At 43.9% G+C, this 19533-nt stretch overlaps 1 protein-coding gene across 1 annotated transcript; it reads right to left on the minus strand.

The window, feature by feature from the left end:
* Window positions 1–4553: 4553 nt before the first annotated feature.
* LOC120044758 (centriolar coiled-coil protein of 110 kDa-like) lies at window positions 4554–18852 on the minus strand. Its single transcript, XM_038989434.1, has 14 exons — window positions 18688–18852; window positions 15711–15839; window positions 13932–14131; window positions 12841–13826; window positions 12404–12525; window positions 11689–11839; window positions 11169–11278; window positions 10832–10948; window positions 10527–10628; window positions 10186–10302; window positions 8236–8306; window positions 8008–8073; window positions 6795–6835; window positions 4554–5005 (listed from the first exon to the last, which is right to left on the minus strand). Exons 1-14 carry the CDS (start codon window positions 18850–18852, stop codon window positions 4554–4556), a joined length of 2829 nt encoding a protein of 942 aa, XP_038845362.1.
* Between the last annotated feature and the right edge of the window lie 681 nt (window positions 18853–19533).

Here is a 19533-nt window from a genome sequence, read left to right on the forward strand (position 1 = left end):
CCTAAAGACTCTCAGACCATGAGAAACAAGATTCTCTGGTCTGATGAAACCAAGATGGAACTCTTTGGCCTGAATGCCAAGTGTCACGTCTGGAGGAAACCTGGCACCATCCCTATAGTGAAGCATGGTGGTGGCAGCATCATGCTGTGGGGATGTTTTTCAGTGGCAGGGACTGGGAGACAAGCAAGGATCGAGGGAAAGATGAACGGAGTAAAGTACAGAGAGATCCTTGATAAAAACCTGCTCCAGAGCGCTCAGGACCTCAGAATGGGGTGAAGGTTCACCTTTCAACAGGGCAACAACCCTAAGCACACAGCCAAGACAACGCAGGAGTGGCTTTGGGACAAGTCTCTGAATGTCCTTGAGTGGCCCAGCCAAAGGCCGGACTTGAACCCGATCTAACATCTCTAGAGAGACCTGAAAATATCTGTGCAGCAACGCTCCCCATCCAACCTGACAGAGCTTGGGAAGATCTGCAGAGAAGAATGGGAGAAACTCCCTAAATACAGGTGTGCCAAGCTTGTAGCATCATACCCAAGAAGACTCAACGCTGTAATCGCTGCTAAAGGTGCTTCAACAAAGTACTGAGTAAAGGGTCTGAATACTAACGTAAATGTGATACGTTTATTTTTTATAATTTAACAAACATTTATAAAAACCTGCTTTTGCTTTGTCATTATGGGGTATTGTGTGTAGATTGATGAGGGAAAAAACTATTTAATCAATTTTAGAATAAGGCTGTAACCTAACAAAATGTGGAAAAAGTCAAGGGGTCTGAATACTTTTCGAAGGCACTGTATGTGAATCACAGTACGCAGACAAAGAGAAGAACTGACCTAGAGAAAGAAGAGTTTGAGTGTATGTGGCTTCAGCTTCGTCCTAAACCACTCCCCAGCTCAGTTTCAACTCTGGTAATGGGAGTACTCTAACATCCACCATGGGCAAATGTGAAAACACTTCAGCAGAACACTGGATTATCTCATAAACACCATCGATGTGATCAGAATGTCCTCTCCCCAAATGGGAATCATCCTGTGTGGAGACTTTAATTACCTTCCCATCAAGATGCTGACAAACTCCCATCCAGACATGAAACAAGTAGTCAAAGACAAGACTTGAGGGGAGTCCATCCTAGATGTGATCATTATAAATCTGCCGGATCACTGCAACACCCCCACTGACTGTACTTGCTCCTCTCGACTCTAGTGATCACAAATGCCCGCTCTTCTCCCCATACACAACATCAGGAGGGAGAAGCGATGTGCCGCGGAAAAAGGGACGTCTGGTAAACCAGAAAAAGAAAGGAGGCCTTGTACCGACTGGTCTGCCATATACTGTACAAGGTGGAGAGCATTGATGCAAAGGTGGAGACGTTATCCTGCATTCAAACTGCTCTTAATGTACGCATGCCAATTAGAAATAAGAAAAAAACAACACTGGACAAGCCGAGGATGACTGAACAAATAAAGGCTGCATCAGGAAAAGAAGACTTTCAACAGATGGAGGAAAACAATGAAATTGAGAAACTACAGAAACACCGTGCAAATGCTTATCAAGGAAGCAAAGAAAAACTACAACATTTCTTAAATCCAGGACCCAAAGAGGAAAAACAGAGGACTGGAATGAAAGAAAACATCAGGAGGGAGAATACAGGTCAAGGGAGTTGAAAACGACAATGTGGCTGATGTTTTTAATGGCTTCTTTGCTGAGGCTTGGACAAGCACCATATATCTTGCCACCTTCCCCCTGCCCATGCCTACAAGGCAGGTTGAGCCATGCCTACAAGGCAGGTGCAGAATTGACCAGATAAAGCAAACTCTGACAAGAGTTTATGGGCCTTATGTCATTCCAGCCTGGCTACTAAAAGAGCATGTAGAACATCTAGTCCATCATCACACACATAGTTAAAACCTCCTACTGGCAGGGGACTGTTCCTGCTGCCTGGAAGACTGACAATGTGTGTTCCATAACTAAAGTGTCAAACCCAGGTACAACAAGTGATTGGAGGCCCATCTCTCTAACTTCATGCCTTAACTTCATGCTTTATCATGAAATAACTCATGCCAACAGTCCTCTCTGAGTGCACAAATCAGTATGCCTACCTTCCACACACTCCTGGCTGACAGCTACAGACTCCAGAAAACCAACAGTGGTGAGGGTGTTACTTGCTGACATATCCAATGCCTTTGATGGAGTAGATCACGCAAAGCTCCTGCAACATCTGTCTGACATTGAACTGTGCCCAAGGTGAATAGCCTGGCTCCACAGCTCCACCACAGGAAGAAGGCAGAGGGCGATAGCACATTTATGCCCCTCACCCTATCTGTTTCTCCTTCACATGTCCACCTGCATACCCAGTGTCCAGAGCTGTCCCAAGCCATACATACCACTAATCAGTATCCAAGAGGACACTTCAATGGTCTTGGAGACAAAGCAGTTGGAAGAGTGGCCACATTCAACAACATGCTACTGAATAAGAGTCTGTGGAAATTTGGATATGTTTTTCAAGAGACCCTCCACAACCTGCACCACTCATCCTAGGGAGACAGGAAGTACCAGTGCTAACAACAACCAAGTATTTTGGTTTTCAGCTAGACTAACCTCAGTGGTGACACATATTTCGACCAATCAGTGAGGAAGGCCTAAAAACGCCTGCACATTCAACTGTTCTTGACAGAGATGGCCTACCCACTGATGATCTGGTCCCAGTATACACTACACGGGTCAGACCTTGTTTGGAATACGGTGGAGTGCTGAATATAAACATCATGACAAAACATTTAACTGCATGTTGTGTAGAGGCAAAACTCCCAATTCCAAAGTCATACTATACTACTTGTCAAACTATATACTTTCTACAGCCCAGTTTAAGCTGGTACTTATCTGGTGTTTAATTAACTAAGAAACTAGCAACCAATACTTTTGTGGTACTTACTGTACCTCAAATAATTAGGCACAATTAAATACCTGGTACCAAATGTTACATGGTGAACATTTAAGCTTATGTCAATGCTTATTTGCAGATGTCTCTGAGGAATATGAAGAGATGAAGAAGTGCTATGAGAAACTGCCCAGCAGCACCAATGCAGCAACAACAACTGCCTGATCAAGAAAAGCCTGTCTAAGACCACATAATCATAATAAGTTTTTGTCTCAATATATTTTCACTTCTATATCATAACCTATTTGATATGCACCACAAACTAACCAAGCAGTACTACAGTATGCCTGTATTTTTTATTTTACTAGGCAAGTCAGTTAAGAACAAATTCTTATTTTCAATGAAGGCCTAGGAACAGTGGGTTAACTGGGGTTCAGGGGCAGAACAACAGATTTGTACCTTGTCAGGTCGGGGATTTGAACTTGCAACCTTTCGGTTACTAGTCCAACGCTCTAACCACTAGGCTACCCTGCCGCCCTATGTTTAATATTAGTATTGTAAAGGTTATGGGTAGGAGTTACTGGGCTCCCGAGTGGCGCAGCGGTCTAAGGCACTGCATCTCAGTGCAAAAGGTGGTTTGAATCCTGGCCGTGATTGGGAGTCCCATAGGGCGGCACACAATTGGCCCAGCGTCATCCGGGTTTGGCCGGGGTAGGCCATCATTGTAAATAAGAATTTATTCTTAATGACTTGCCTAGTTAAATAAAAGGTTAAAAATATATATATCCTGGATAATGATAAACGTTTGGATCAGCATGTTATTAATCTTGTATATTTGCTATACTCCATGTTAAGATATGTACTTTTGTCACTTAGAATGTAAACTTTATTATAGAGCAATATTTCTCTAACTAATGTACTCTAACTAATATTTCTCTAACTAATATTTCTCTAACTTTGTACTGGAAAGCCCATCGTTCTCATGCCTGAGGAATCACTTACCAGTCACCTGTCAGCAACAAAGAGCTGGTCCATGAACTGAATTTGAGAAAAGTTTAACACGGTTCTACTGGAATTGTTTTGTATTTTTTTACATAAATACTATAGCCCTTTCCATGAATATGGATCGGTACTGTATCTTTGTGTGATTTGTAACAATATATGACATTTTATATTGTAGATGTAACTTAATAATACATGTCTTTAGTCTGTACTATATTACTGGACTCTACAACAGCATGGTGTGTTTTCTGCTGATTATTCACTTCTGCTCACTCAATGTAATCTCTATCTCAGTTTGAAATGTCATGATTTTTCCCGCAATAAAAATTACTGTCATGGAATATATTCACTTACATGAATACAACACAGACATTCAAATATAAATATTTAATATCATTGGTCATTCGGAAATAAATACATCAAGCACAGGCTGTAAACAGGAAAAAATACAAAATGTTTTGTATTCAATACACAAATTGCTAATTAAATTAATCAAAGCCAGTCAATAACAACATCAGAAATCTGTCACTGCTACTAAAGGCCATGTATGGTGGTGTAGGGCTGTTTAAGCAGATACATAGTTACGCCAGTTATTAATATACAAATCCCCTTAGCAACTGACTCAGGGTCAGTATCCAACTCTTTCACAGAATTACACATTAATGACACCTTAGTGTATGCTGTATCCCACCCAGGATTGCCCTAGGTGGGACACATCAGCCCCTAGGTAGGATACATCAGCCCCTAGGTGGGACACATCAGCCCCTAGGTGGGACACATCAGCCCCTAGGTGGGATACATCAGCCCCTAGGTGGGACACATCAGCCCCTAGGTGGGATACATCAGCCCCTAGGTGGGACACATCAGCCCCTAGGTGGGACACATCAGCCCCTAGGTGGGACACATCAGCCCCTAGGTGGGACACATCAGCCCCTAGGTGGGACACATCAGCCCCTAGGTGGGACACATCAGCCCCTAGGTAGGATACATCAGCCCCTAGGTGGGACACATCAGCCCCTAGGTGGGACACATCAGCCCCTAGGTGGGACACATCAGCCCCTAGGTGGGACACATCAGCCCCTAGGTGGGATACATCAGCCCCTAGGTGGGACACATCAGCCCCTAGGTGGGATACATCAGCCCCTAGGTCGTATACATAAGCCCCTAGGTGGGGAAAGAAGACTTGCCTGGCTAATGCGTTTGTACGTACCACATGCTCTCCTCTCACTGTGTACCACCTGGGCCTGTGCATCAGCCAGGCTACAAGAAGACTGCTTTGAGATAAGGATGTTATAGCTACTGCACACTGGTGAGTTACTTTGGTTATCATCGTTAATGTTTTCTCTGTCAATCCTCTCATATACACTGGCAGCTTTCAGATATTCCAGATATCTCAGTCATGTTTGTTTGTGAAAGGCAGCTACATTTCTGTATGGGATATTCTAAATACTCTCCAGAGACATAGGTTTGTCTGTCAACTACAGCTCAAACATGCCGGGTAAACAGACCATCTGAAACCAAAGCATGTTTCTCTTGGTACAGTGTAAAATAAGACAATAGTACCTTCAACTGTACATTTTCTTTCATTTGGCCCTGACGTTTTGCAGCAAAACACATTGATATTTTAAAATTGCACACATCACACACAAACCAATTTGAAATGTTCCAGACTTCACACAGAGCAGAGAGTTCAGCACCATGTATTATAGGGAGAGAGCGCTTTAACTCAAAAACTATATAAGAAATAAATACTGTATGTTTAAAATACCTTTTTTTACATGGCAACTATCTGTGACTACCAGCAGAGGGTGATGGCTACTATAGCAAGGGTTAAAGCTAGGTAATCACACAATGATCTCTATCGCTGAGGTGTGTCTGTGTCTGGAAAGGCCGCCGGTGTGTTTAACATTTCACAAACCTCTCGTCTTACGTTAGATAGCGCCACAACTATGTTGACGACTATGTTGAGGTTATCCAGGCAGCATCACATCCGGCCGTGATTGGGAGTCCCAAAGGGTGGAGCACAATTGGCCCAGTGTCGTCCGGGTTTGGCCGGGGTAGGCCGTCATTGTAAATAAGAATTTGTTCTTAACTGACTTGCCTAGTTAAATAAAGGTTCAATTTAAAAATAAATAAAAAATGAGAGGAGGAATGACGCCACCTGTCAGAAGACAATCCATACCTCTAACCTCTAACGGAATCTACTTCCTTTACTTTTGTCATGCTTCTTTATGAGTCCGTGTCCCTACTACATATTCACTACAGAAGGCCTCTAGCTACAAAGTCTTTGCAAGTTAAGCAGCAAATATAACTATCTAGCAGCATTAATGCATTAATTATCTTGGCACAAGAGTGCACAGCAGCATTCAAACCTAAGGAATACATGAACTGTTCATAAGTTTGTAATAGTAGAAAAATCAGTGTAAGTATAGTAACAATCCATTTGGTAGGGTGTGCCCTGGGCAGAGAGCACTGGACTGAACCATCAGAGGGAGGTTAGAGGGAGGTTAGAGGGACTAGTAGCATTGGTGGTTGTTGTGGTGGTGGGGGTGGTCGAACCATAGTGAAACATGGGGCTGATAGAAGGCCCAGTGGCCAAGGGTCAGGTAGTGAGGGGTCATAGAGGGACTGAGGGAGGAACCAGTTAGCCCAGGGAGTTCTGCTTCTTCAGGCTATCTGAGCGCCTCACTCTGTCCTCAGGGGTATTTCTGGACCAGCTCCTGACAGACAGACTTAGATTGACAGACAGAGAGGGGGGAGAGATGGGGTGATTTTTATTCATTATAAATTATAGTTGTATTATTTATTTTGTATGCGTTAAGGAATTAAAGAAGAAGGGCAGAGAAATAAAGAGAGGGGGAGAAGTAGAGACATGTTGGAGACTGTATTCACCCCTGTCGGTTTAGCTGACCTGGGACTGAGGCGTTCTGACCCTGACTTGGCTTCAGGATCCTGAGGGGGAGAGAGAGTGATGAGGTGAGAAATACAGAAAGGGTACATAGATAGTGTACCACTGACCTGTACTGACACCTAGAACACTTTCCCCTATCTGGAGGATAAATATTTCATATGTACAGCTTTTTTTATAGTATAGAAAGAAAGTAAGAGATGTGAAGTATAGGAGACAGTCAGAGATGTGAATTATAGGAGACAGTAAGAGATGTGAAGTATAGGAGACAGTAAGAGATGATGTGAATCATAGGAGACAGTAAGAGATGATGGGAATTATAGGAGACAGTAAGAGATGTGAATTATAGGAGACAGTCAAAAGATGTGAAGTACAGGAGACAGTAAGAGATGTGAATTATAGGAGACAGTCAGAGATGTGAAGTATAGGAGACAGTCAAATATGTGAAGTATTGGAGACAGTCAAATATGTGAAGTATTGGAGACAGTCAAATATGTGAAGTATTGGAGACAGTAAGATATGTGAAGTATAGGAGACAGTAAGAGATGTGAAGTATAGGAGACAGTCAGAGATGTGAAGTATAGGAGACAGTCAGAGATGTGAATTATAGGAGACAGTAAAAATGTGAAGTATAGGAGACAGTAAGAGATGATGTGAATCATAGGAGACAGTAAGAGATGATGTGAATTATAGGAGACAGTAAGAGATGATGTGAATTATAGGAGACAGTAAGAGATGATGTGAATTATAGGAGACAGTCAAAGATGATGTGAATTATAGGAGACAGTAAGAGATGATGTGAATTATAGGAGACAGTAAGAGATTATGTGAATTATAGGAGACAGTAAGAGATGATGTGAATTATAGGAGAAAGTAAGAGATGATGTGAATTATAGGAGACAGTAAGAGATGTGAAGTATAAGAGACAGTCAGAGATGTGAAGTATAGGAGACAGTCAAAAGATGTGAAGTACAGGAGACAGTAAGAGATGTGAATTATAGGAGACAGTCAGAGATGTGAAGTATAGGAGACAGTCAAATATGTGAAGTATTGGAGACAGTCAAATATGTGAAGTATTGGAGACAGTCAAATATGTGAAGTATTGGAGACAGTAAGATATGTGAAGTATAGGAGACAGTAAGAGATGTGAAGTATAGGAGACAGTCAGAGCCACGTATGTGCAGTCAGTAGGGGGCAGCACTGTTCTCTACTGTACCTGTTAGTGGGAGGGCTCTTTGGCTTCTTCTGTACTTTCCTGGCTTGTCCTGGAGACTCACCCACCCTGAGAGAACAGAACGATACACATCAGAATAACTATGCTTTTATCTCAATAATGTCAGCCAAATAAATATATTTGTGATATTTTATCATAGTCTGATCTCCTGGTACAAATTCAGATAAGGCATCTGGTTTGATTACAAATCCATCATCTAACCCGTCCCACCTCTTCTTCCTGTCCAGTGACCTCTGTGTGGCAGCAGACAGCACTCTGTCATTAGGAATCCTGGCTTTCTCCTATCGAGAGAGAGAGAGAGAGAGAGAGAGAGACACACACACACACACAGCAGATTGTCAGATACAGTTACACATCAGAATCATGAACAGTATGTTTTAAGCCAGGGTCAGTATGTTTTAAGCCAGGGTCAGTATGTTTTAAGCCAGGGTCAGTAAGTTTTAGGCCAGGGTCAGTATGTTTTAAGCCAGGGTCAGTATGTTTTAAGCCAGGGTCAGTACGTTTTAAACCAGGGTCAGTATGTTTTAGGCCAGGGTCAGTATGTTTTAAGCCAGGGTCAGTATGTTTTAAGCCAGGGTCAGTATGTTTTAAGCCAGGGTCAGTATGTTTTAAGCCAGGGTCAGTATGTTTTAAGCCAGGGTCAGTATGTTTTAAGCCAGGGTCAGTATGTTTTATGCCAGGGTCAGTATGTATTAGGCCAGGGTCAGTATGTATTAGGCCAGGGTCAGTATGTATTAGGCCAGGGTCAGTAAGTATTAGGCCAGGGTCAGACAGAGATTGTGTGACAGATGAATCAAGGTTTTTCCATGGAGCTCATATATTGACGGACAACAGAGAGGAAGGAGCGTCTTTTACGTATGTTTTTGAACATCAAAAGTTTAACTAATCTCTAGTTTTGATAGATGAAATCGGACGTTTTCATTTGAAGATTTTCTTTCCAAAATGCTATACATCCATTTTGAGAAATGTTCATTGTTTAAAGAAATTATGAAAGAGATTGGCGTGTTTTTTTCCAATCTAATCATGGCATTCAATGACAGACATGTATTTGTTCGAAATCTCACTTGATGGTTTCATTTCAGAGACAAATAATAATGTTTTTCTTTCAAAACACTATTTGGGGCGGCAGGTAGCCTAGTGGTTAGAGACAGGTAGCCTAGTGGTTAGAGACAGGTAGCCTAGTGGTTAGAGACAGGTAGCCTAGTGGTTAGAGACAGGTAGCCTAGTGGTTAGAGACAGGTAGCCTAGTGGTTAGAGACAGGTAGCCTAGTGGTTAGAGACAGGTAGCCTAGTGGTTAGAGACAGGTAGCCTAGTGGTTAGAGACAGGTAGCCTAGTGGTTAGAGCATTGGACTAGTAACCCAAAGGTTACTAGATCGAATCCCCGAGCTGACAAGGTAAAATCTGTCATTCTGCCCCTGAACAAGGCAGTTAACCCACTGTTCCTAGGCCGTCATTGTAAATAAGAATTTGTTCTTAACTGACTTGCCTAGTTAAATAAAGGTTAAATAAAAAAATATCTGCCTCACTCTCACTCTCTGCCTCACAACACAAACAAATATATATATATTTTATAAAGAACTGTACAAGTGATACATTTGTGACATACATATTTAAAAACATTTATGAATCAATATCAATATGAGATCTGTATGTGAAACATTTACATTTTATTCATTTAGCAGATGCTCTTATCCAGAGTGAATTACAGTTAGTGCCTTCATCTTAAAATAGCTAGTCACAGTCAAATATAAACTATACGAACATTGCATTCCAGTTAAACAATGGAAATACAGTGTTTTGCAAAAAACACATTTTAACACACACTTAATCTATGAATTAAAAATCATGAAGGTACCTAAAAGTAATAATTTCTGGCGAAAAAACACAATATAGCGTTTTGGAAATAAACTCTTCCTTTGTCTCTGCCAGGCTGCAGCCTTAGGATCTAGGCTCTGCTTTAAAAAGTGAAATAATGTTTAGTCACTTTTTCTGAGGGAGTTTACACTTGTTTTTGTGATTTTTTACTGTGAGAGTGACAAAGTTTAAGTCCTTCTGTTATGATTGGCATATTTGTGTGACTGACAGTTAAAAGTCCCACCCAGTGTGTTGTGGTTGGTCTAAGTCTGTGATTGAAAGGTGAAACGTCCAGTCAGGTTACCATTTCTCGCAGCTTCTTCTCTGTGCGGACCTCTCTGTCCAGCTGCAGCAGAGCCAGCCTCTCCTCCAGGGGCATCTCAAAGAAGATGTCATGGACGTCATATCGAGCCGCACGCAACTGAGGGGACACACACACAATATAATCAATACTCGTACTCATCCGGTTCCACTTTCTGTCTGTGTGTGTGTGTGTGTGTGTGTGTGTGTGTGTGTGTGTGTGTGTGTGTGTGTGTGTGTGTGTGTGTGTGTGTGTGTGTGTGTGTGTGTGTGTGTGTGTGTGTGTGTGTGTGTGTGTGTGTGTGTGTGTGTGTGTGTCTCTCTCTCTCTCTCTCTGAGTGTTACCTGTGCCCTGACTCTCTCCTGCAGAGACAGGTCCTGTGCTGATATGGAACCTCTCTTCTGTGGAGCTTCAGTCTGGAACGAGCGGATGAACTCTTGTGTGTCCTAAAACCATACACACACACAGACTTAAAAATGATACCATTTAAATGATTCATTAGTAAAGGTGATCGTCTTTAAATCAGACTGTTTCAGTTCCATTATGATTCAGTTGCTATTCCCCTACATACCTACACTATATAGTAGTATATACATCTACACTGTGTATACAAGTGTGTTTCTGTGTGCAGATATAAGAGTGCTCTCACCTGAACGGTCTGGCGCAGCTGTTTCACCTTCTCTGTCTGGAGCAGTCTGCGGGTGAGGAAGCCACAACTGATGGCTCCCAGACGACACAGCGCCCTCTGCTGTTCAACTGTCACAACCTGAGTGAGGAGCAGTAGCATAGTGCAGGAGTAGACACATGGAAATCAACTTACACTCAGTCAAGAGAAGATTTTATTATATTAAATATATTGTTTGATAAAACAATGAAACACACATATACATCGAACATGATTCTGGAAATGGAGACACAAGAAGGAGCACCAACAGTTGGACACCACACACATATGTAGAAGCACACGCACACACACAAACAAGCACCTGACTGAGCCTTCCCCGGGGCTTGCTGGCCCCCCAGGTGGGCCCCCACAGGTAGACAGGAGGCTGCATGGAGGGAGAGGGAGCACTGGAGCTCAGTGGAGAGGAGAAACCTGTAGAGAGAGAGAGGGGAAAGAAACCTTTTACACATTACATTCACACAGAAACAGGTAAATAGGCAATAAACAATTTACCTTGCCAAGATGGCTTTACATTTCTGAGATACAGGGGAACCATTGTTGCAGTATATGCATTTATTGTGTCAACAGTTCGGTCTGTATTTTATTGATGAATTTGCACATAAAAAATACAATACAATATGAAGATGAGAATTAAAAGACAAAAGAAATGTACAAGCTGAGGAGGTAAAAACTAAAACGCTGTAAGGGTTTTGTAAAGCACCTCCCTATTTCAAAAAGTAATAGAAAACATAGTTATATTTCCCAATGCTTCAACCCAATGACATCTACCAAGGTAATGGTTTGTGTGTGTGAGTTATTCTTCCATGCCGCAGTCCACCTACCCATGCTGTGTACACTGTGTCTAGGTGACCTATCAGTAGCACTCAGGGTGGGGCTAAGGCCAGGGCAGGAAGGGCTGAGGCCACCACCGTCCCCACTCAGGAGCCGGCCACACCCCTGCTCTCTCAGCCTCTTCCCCTTCTCATCCAGCTCCTAATAAAGACACAGAGAAAAACACACACACACACACACACACACACACACACACACACACACACACACACACACACACACACACACACACACACACACACACACACACACACACACACACACACACACACACACGAGCGTTGTCCCATGACAGATGTGTAGTCTTGGGGATTGAACAGTCACTTCTCTACAGCAGCCAAACAAAACACTTTGCAAATGCTAACATATTCAAACTTATGGAACTTAAAGCCACATTCTGGGATTCAACAACACTTGTTTTGGTATACAGCTGAGGGGTGGGGCTAGGGAAATGTAACCTCTCTCAAATTCATACTAGATAGAGCTCTAGATGCAAGGACTGACAGGCCATGACATCCAAGAAACAGCTTCCCAAATCCCAGACTGTAGCTTTAAAGTTTAATTCTCTGTGTGACATTCTGTCTGCATATACTATATATAATATCACAAACTAGGAAGGAATGCTGATAGTTGTGGAAGAATAGTGACAAATGTGGCTTTTGATCCATTGAGCAGGGTCAACATGCCATGGTTCCATGTCCTGACCTGACAGAGGCGCTGTTGTTCTCTCTCCTGTTCAGCCATGAGAAGAGACATCTGCAGGGCATGCTCCTCCTCCAGACGCCTCTGCATCTCCTCCAGAGCACTCACACGTCGCTGGGTCTCCTCTGAAACACACACACACACACACACACACACACACACACACACACACACACACACACACACACACACACACACACACAAAAAGAAAAGACACATAAACGCACGGACAGTCGTACACATACAAGTGCACATACCACACACACACATGCATAAAAGCACACACACGCACACAATTATTTTCAATGATTGCACGAAAAGTAGTGGACTTTACATTCAAGACAAATTAATCACAGAGTACAGACTGCCCTGTATAGTTTTCTTCATAACACTCTATTATATCATACACACTACGTTACAACGATCTCTCTCTCTCTCACCTGTCTTACTGTCCTGCTCCTCTAGGGAAGAGCTGGGTGTGATCCGTCCATCATGGGGCCCCTGAGGCCCCTCAGGCTCCAGACTCATCTGGCAAGGAGAGAGGTCAGGGGTCAAGGGTCTCACGTGGGGCCTTAGCAGCGTGGCCGAGGGGTTCTCCACCTCATAGGACTGATTCAGGGGCACCGCGGGGCTCCTACGGCTCAGGGCCAAACGAGGCACTCCCCCCATGAAGCGCGGGAGCCTCTCCTGGCTGCGGTCCATGCCAGGTCCTGAGGCAGAATGGGAGGAGTGGAGCTGGCTGTCTAGGGTGTGGCAGCGCCGGCGAAACCCGGAGCTGATGACATCATGATGCCCATGTGAACCAGTTCCGGAGGTACTGACTGGGCTGCAGCTCTTCTCCTGGACCGGGCTGGTGCCACACTGGCTGCCACGACGACTACTGCTACTGTCACTGACGCCTGACCCCCGTTCCGGTGACCTCATCACCCCTGTCGCCATGACAACAGCGCTCTCCTGGTGCCTCCCCACTAGCCCTCTGGGGATGAGGTCGGCCGAACCAATGGGGAAGGAGATCATGATGTTACCAGTGGACACTGGACGTGGTCGGCGGCGGTGGGGGCGGGGACTCATGCTGGGTTCAGGGCTGGGCAGGAGGGCGTAAGGGTCGGGGAGGCCAGACGAGAGGCAGCTAAACCGAGAGTCATATGGGTCACACACAGCCTGGTACTGGGCTTGAGCTGGGGCAGGATACTGACTCTGGTGCTGGATGTGGGCCTGGGTCTGAGGTGGGTTTAGGGGACTGTGGCGCAGGCTGTACCCCTGTTCAGGTTTCATCTCTCCCAGAGGACTGCGGCTCTCGTTCTCCTTGTCAGAGAGGCTCTCCGCAGGTGGGGTGGTTGAAGTGACCCGGCCGATGACTTTTGACCCCCTCTGGGCCTGCTCTCTCTCCACATACTCCCTCGACCTCCTCAGAAGGCTCTGGAAACTCACATCCTGACCGCCCCCTATCTCCTCCTCTCCCCTCCTCATCTCCTCCTCTACCTCCCACCTCTCCTCCTCTACCTGCTTCTCTCTCTCCTCTGCCCTGTACCCATTCAGGACTATGGGGGACTCAGGTTGAGGGGTGGTGGGCCGATCCGTAATGTGTAGCCCAACCACACCAGCGCCCCTGGGTAGCCCAGGCGAGTCTGTGACCAGGGTGTAGCCATTCACTGTCTCAGGTTTTGGGGAAAGGCAATATGGCGCAGTTGGTAGATCCATTTTACCCTCCATCTCTGGTACTCTGTCCACCTGTAGTAAGAGAGGCAGAGAAAGGAGGGGAATTAACACAAATAATCAGATATGGGCTGCGTCCGAAAAAGCACCCTTTTCCCTTTATAACATGCACTACCCAAGAAGACTCGAGGCTGTAATCGCTGCCAAAGGTGCTTCAACAAAGTACTGAGTAAAGGGTCTGAATACTTATGTAAATGTGATTTGCAAACATTTCCCCAAAACTATTTTTGCTGTGTCATTATGGGGTATTGTGTGTAGATTGATGAGGGAAAAATCGATTTAATCAATTTTTTAATAAGGCTGTAACGGAACAAAATGTGGAAAAAGTCAAGAGGTCTGAATACTTTCTGAATGCACTGTAAGTGCATATTATGTGTGAGCAAATCAGTGAGTGTTTGTATGTGTGTGTGAGCAAATCAGTGAGTGTTTGTATGTGTGTGTGAGCAAATCAGTGAGTGTTTGTATGTGTGTGTGAGCAAATCAGTGAGTGTTTGTATGTGTGTGTGAGCAAATCAGTGAGTGTTTGTATGTGTGTGTGAGCAAATCAGTGAGTGTTTGTATGTGTGTGTGAGCAAATCAGTGAGTGTTTGTATGTGTGTGTGAGCAAATCAGTGAGTGTTTGTATGTGTGTGTGTGTATGTGTGTTGGAGTATCAGTGTGTGTTTGTATGTGTGTTGGAGTATCAGTGTGTGTTTGTATGTGTGTTGGAGTATCAGTGTGTGTTTGTATGTGTGTTGGAGTATCAGTGTGTGTTTGTATGTGTGTTGGAGTATCAGTGTGTGTATGTGTGTTGGAGTATCAGTGTGTGTTTGTATGTGTGTTGGAGTATCAGTGTGTGTATGTGTGTTGGAGTATCAGTGTGTGTGTGTGTGTGTGTGTATGTGTGTTGGAGTATCAGTGTGTGTTTGTATGTGTATGTGTGTTGGAGTATCAGTGTGTGTTTGTATGTGTGTTGGAGTATCAGTGTGTGTTTGTATGTGTGTTGGAGTATCAGTGTGTGTTTGTATGTGTGTTGGAGTATCAGTGTGTGTGTGTGTGTGTATGTGTGTTGGAGTATCAGTGTGTGTGTTGGAGTATCAGTGTGTGTTTGTATGTGTGTTGGAGTATCAGTGTGCGTAGTGTGTAGGGCCCTGTGAGTGTGCATAGAGTCAGTGCAAAAATAAGAATAAAATACAAAGGTCAACTCAGATAGTCCGTGTAGCCATGTTGTTAGATACTGTATTTAGCTGTTTAGTAGTCTTATGGCATGGGGATAGAAGCTGTTCAGGAGCCTGTTGGTGTCAGACTTGATGCACCAGTACTGCTTGCCATGAGGAAGCAGAGAGAACAGTCTATGGCAGGGTTCCCCTAGCTAGTGGTTTTACTTGGCCCCCCAAATTTCTGAGCAAAAAAAATGTTTGTTGAACCTTCACTGTTGGAGATAAAAAACTGTAAAAACACAAGGAAATCAGCTCCAAGTGATTTTAATATGGGAAATCTGTTCCCACAACCATCCGCTCAAGAAAAAAATTGGCCCGGCGGCTAATCTAGTTGATGATCCCTGGTCTACGGCTTGGGTGGTTGGAGTCTTGGGAAATGGTTGTCTGAGACTGACCTGAGCATTGTCCAGGATGTCCTGAACCCTGGTCAGCAGGCTGCTGCTGCGTAGTGCCTGTCTGTCCACCTCAAGCTGGGCAGCCCTCTGTCTGTACTGGGACATCTCGCTGCGCTGCTCCACACTCAGCTGAGGATGGATCACAATAAACACACACAGTCAGAGAGACACACACATACATGCATACATACATAGTCATATAAAGACAAACACAGACAGGTGCGCATGCACCAACACACATTCTCGCCTGGGTCTCTCGGAATCCATGTGCCAATTTTTAAATTACACTAAGCACCTTTTTTTCTATCTAGAACCTTAAAGGGTTCTTCGACTGTCCCTATATGTTACATCTGCTCCTGCCACGCCCTCTACTTCTCATCCTGTGTCTCCCTAACCTGCCACCACTCCCCTAGTGCTCTCTCCCTCTTCCTCTGTGTGTGTGTGATTGTGTGGTCGGAGACGAGTGTACTGGAGGCAGACCAGATCCCCACCAGCTGCAACCTGTTCCATAATCAAGACCTCTACAAATAGCCCTGCCACTTCCACACTGCCAGATCGTAACCTCTGTTTTAGCCGTTTGTTCCTGCTTAGATCTTGTTTCCGTGTTATACCTGTTTTCTCTTGCCTGACGCTGTTTTCCTCTCCGTTACAGTTATGCCCGCTCTGACTGGCCTGTCTCCAGTCCCATGTCTTGTCAGTCCTGCTACTCTGTCCTGGACCCCTCACTCCACTGCGTCCTTGGATTCCTCTCCGGACCTGCTTACCCAGTCCCAACTCCCCTCGCTCCAGCCTCAGCACCTGGCTTCCTGCAACCCGCCCGAGCTTCCCCTGGCCTGCACCCCATCTTCCCCCTCTGTTTCAATAAATACCTTGGTTACCTCATCCCAGTCTCCTCGTCTGAGTCTGCTCTTGGGTTCACCTGTTCTGCTCCGCGTGACACTATAGGAGAACCATTTGAAGAACATTTTGGGTTCCATGTAGAACCCTTTCTACAGAGGGTTCTACATATAACCCAAAAGGATTCTACCTGGAACCAAAAAGTTTTCTCCTATGGGGACAGCTGAAGAACCCTTTTGGAACCCTTTTTTCAAAGAGTGTAGGATACTTCTTCCTTAGAACACAACAGTCAAGTTCTGGAATGTGGAACAGAGCCAGAGTAGGCCTAATGACCTTCCCTCTAATCAGCTCTCAAATCTCTCTCTCTCTCAAATATCTCTCTCTCTCTCTCCAATTCAAGGGGCTTTATTGGCATGGGAAACGTATGTTTACATTGCAAAATTAAGTGAAATAAACAATAAAAATGAACAGTAAACATTACACTCAACTAAAGCTCCAAAGGAATAGAGACATTTCAAATGTTATATTATGTCTATATACAGTGTTGTAACGATGTTCAAATAGTTAAAGTACAAAAAGGAAAATAAATATACATAAATATGGGTTGTATTTACAATGGTGTTTGTTCTTCACTGGTTGCCCTTTTCTTGTGGCAACAGGTCACAAATCTTGCTGCGGTGATGTATTTAATCTAATAGATATGGAAGTTTATCAAACTTTGATTTATTTTCAAATACTTTGTGGGTCTGTGTAATCTGAGGGAAGTATGTGTCTCTATGGTCATACATTTGGCAGGAGGTTAGGAAGTGCATCTCAGTTTCCACCTCATCTCCTGCACACGTACACACAGATGCACACACACAAACCCACAAGGCATGCACAAACACACACCCCTCTCTATCCCCACTCTCACAAACATTTCCTTCACACAGCTCCTCCCAGTAAACTTAATCAGGCAGCAGTCAGATAACATGGATCAGACAACCTATGTACCCATCCCCATATTTTTACCAAAACAGGGACAGGGAAAATGCTTTGAACCATTGATTGCCCCTTTAATACTCTGTGATTTAACAAAATAAACAATGACGTGTTTTTAATGGTGACTCTTTCGCTAAGACATGTGAACTACAAAATCCTTAAGCCAGATATTTGTTGTGTGTGTGGGCATAATGGTGTGTGTGTCCACTCAATGCCCATTGCTCACAATGCTACATTGTAAACCAAAGGATCATTGCATTTGGTTACCATGCAACTTGAGAGTTACAAAACCCCAGACAGGAGAATACCCACACATACACAAACTCTCCTGGGGAACCATGTTGTTGTCATGGAATAAAGCAAAGTCACCCTCATGACAACAAACTACGCTCACTGGGCTGAATCCTAATTGGATATAAGTAGGCTTAACTTAACTCAAACATCTGTGCACATTTACTACTACCTTCCCCTTTTATGTGGAAGGTTGGAATTACATGCATGGATAATATCTATGGTTAGGATTTAGCCCACAATATATACAATGTACGTAAGGGGATAATGAACAAGGGGCTATGAGTCCTATGGAAAATAATGAACGACGTGGAAGGTGTGTTCCACGACGCACTAGCGGAGTGGAACTCACCTTCCAAGGAGTGCCATTATTTTTCTTAGAACGCATAGCACCTTGTTGATTATCCCTTTTATGCCTTGGCTATAATTGAACACATGTGCCACTAGAAATGTGTTCATTTGCAGGTACAAATGGGTTCATCAGTCCTAGCTTGATATTATGAAAATCGAAATCAACAATGCCAATAATGATTTAAATTTCAAAGAGCTTATAAGAACTGTAGCCATTGAATTCTACCGTGCTGATATACTGTTCGTTATAGGGAAATAATACACGCTCTAGAATGCCTTTCCAGACAATCAGAAACTAGTTTTCAACAATGCCATGGTATACATCTACAGTACATCCAATGCTGGGGAGGAATTGGATAAAAGACACTGTAATATCCTGGAATTCGCAAACAGAAAAACACATTTTAACATGTTAAAATTCCCACCTTGCCCCCAAATCCACCCCTGACCTTATGTTATATCTATGTCTATACAGCTCTCCGCACCTTCTGCCCTTTCCCCCAGACTATGTCCTTACCACGGGTGAGAGCACAGGCCTTCCATGGAAGTGGATGAAGGAGAGAGCTTCCACAGGACCAGTTGGCTCACTGCCTGTCTGTTGGCCTTGGCTCTTTCCCTGGCTCTCAGTCTGCAGTCTGGCCAGGCTCCGCAGGCAGAAGTCCTCGTAACTCTCCATGTCCATGTTTGGGCTCCAGCCTCTCAAATCTGCTGCTTACAACAGAGACACAGTCAGATGAATAGTCATAAAGCGGTACAGTATCCAATGAGAGAGGGTATTTGACAAGACACTGGAGCCAGGTGATCGAGCCTGCAGGCTAAATGTCAACACAAGAAGAAGCTCTGGAGTGTGTGTGAACCATGAAGGCGTGGGGTTAGGCACTATCTGCTGTCAAGCTATGAACAACTGGAAGAGCCAGACAAACAAACACAAGGAGGGCTCTGTCTTTAGTTACTGTATATCTCACACTCATCACATTCCACTCATGCTATTCTATTCTGAGAGGCATGATGAAGAATCATGTTTCTGATCAATGTGATTGCTTTTAAGGGAATGCTTGTCAGCAAAGACAATGAAGGTGCACACACGCACGCAAGCACATACAGACACAATATTTGATTTAAACCTGTAGTTAACCCACATTGATTGAGAATTAATGAGATCCTCATTATCAAATGATTGAATGCCCCACTGACCCAATATCTCGACCAGAATAAGTATGGTCAGATAATTCCCGCAACATCAGTTCCATTTTCCTGATAATGTGGTTATTTCATGGATGAATAGATGTAATGAAAAGTCACCTGGGTCCGTGTGTGAATATCCTGTCTTATTATTGGTTCCCCCAGAGTAGGTAAATAACAG

This window comes from Salvelinus namaycush, chromosome 3, assembly GCF_016432855.1.
Source record: "Salvelinus namaycush isolate Seneca chromosome 3, SaNama_1.0, whole genome shotgun sequence".
NCBI lineage: Eukaryota > Metazoa > Chordata > Actinopteri > Salmoniformes > Salmonidae > Salvelinus > Salvelinus namaycush.

Excerpts from the sequence above, each read along its gene's own strand:
- LOC120044758 (XM_038989434.1), bottom strand. The coding sequence starts at position 18,852 with ATGGACATGGAGAGTTACGAGGACTTCTGCCTGCGGAGCCTGGCCAGA. Across the intron at positions 10,629-10,831 it reads AGCTGCGCCAGACCGTTCAG|GACACACAAGAGTTCATCCG; the intron begins GTGAGAGCACTC and ends GTATGGTTTTAG. Across the intron at positions 8,074-8,235 it reads TCACTGGACAGGAAGAAGAG|GGTGGGTGAGTCTCCAGGAC; the intron begins GTGGGACGGGTT and ends CTGTTCTCTCAG.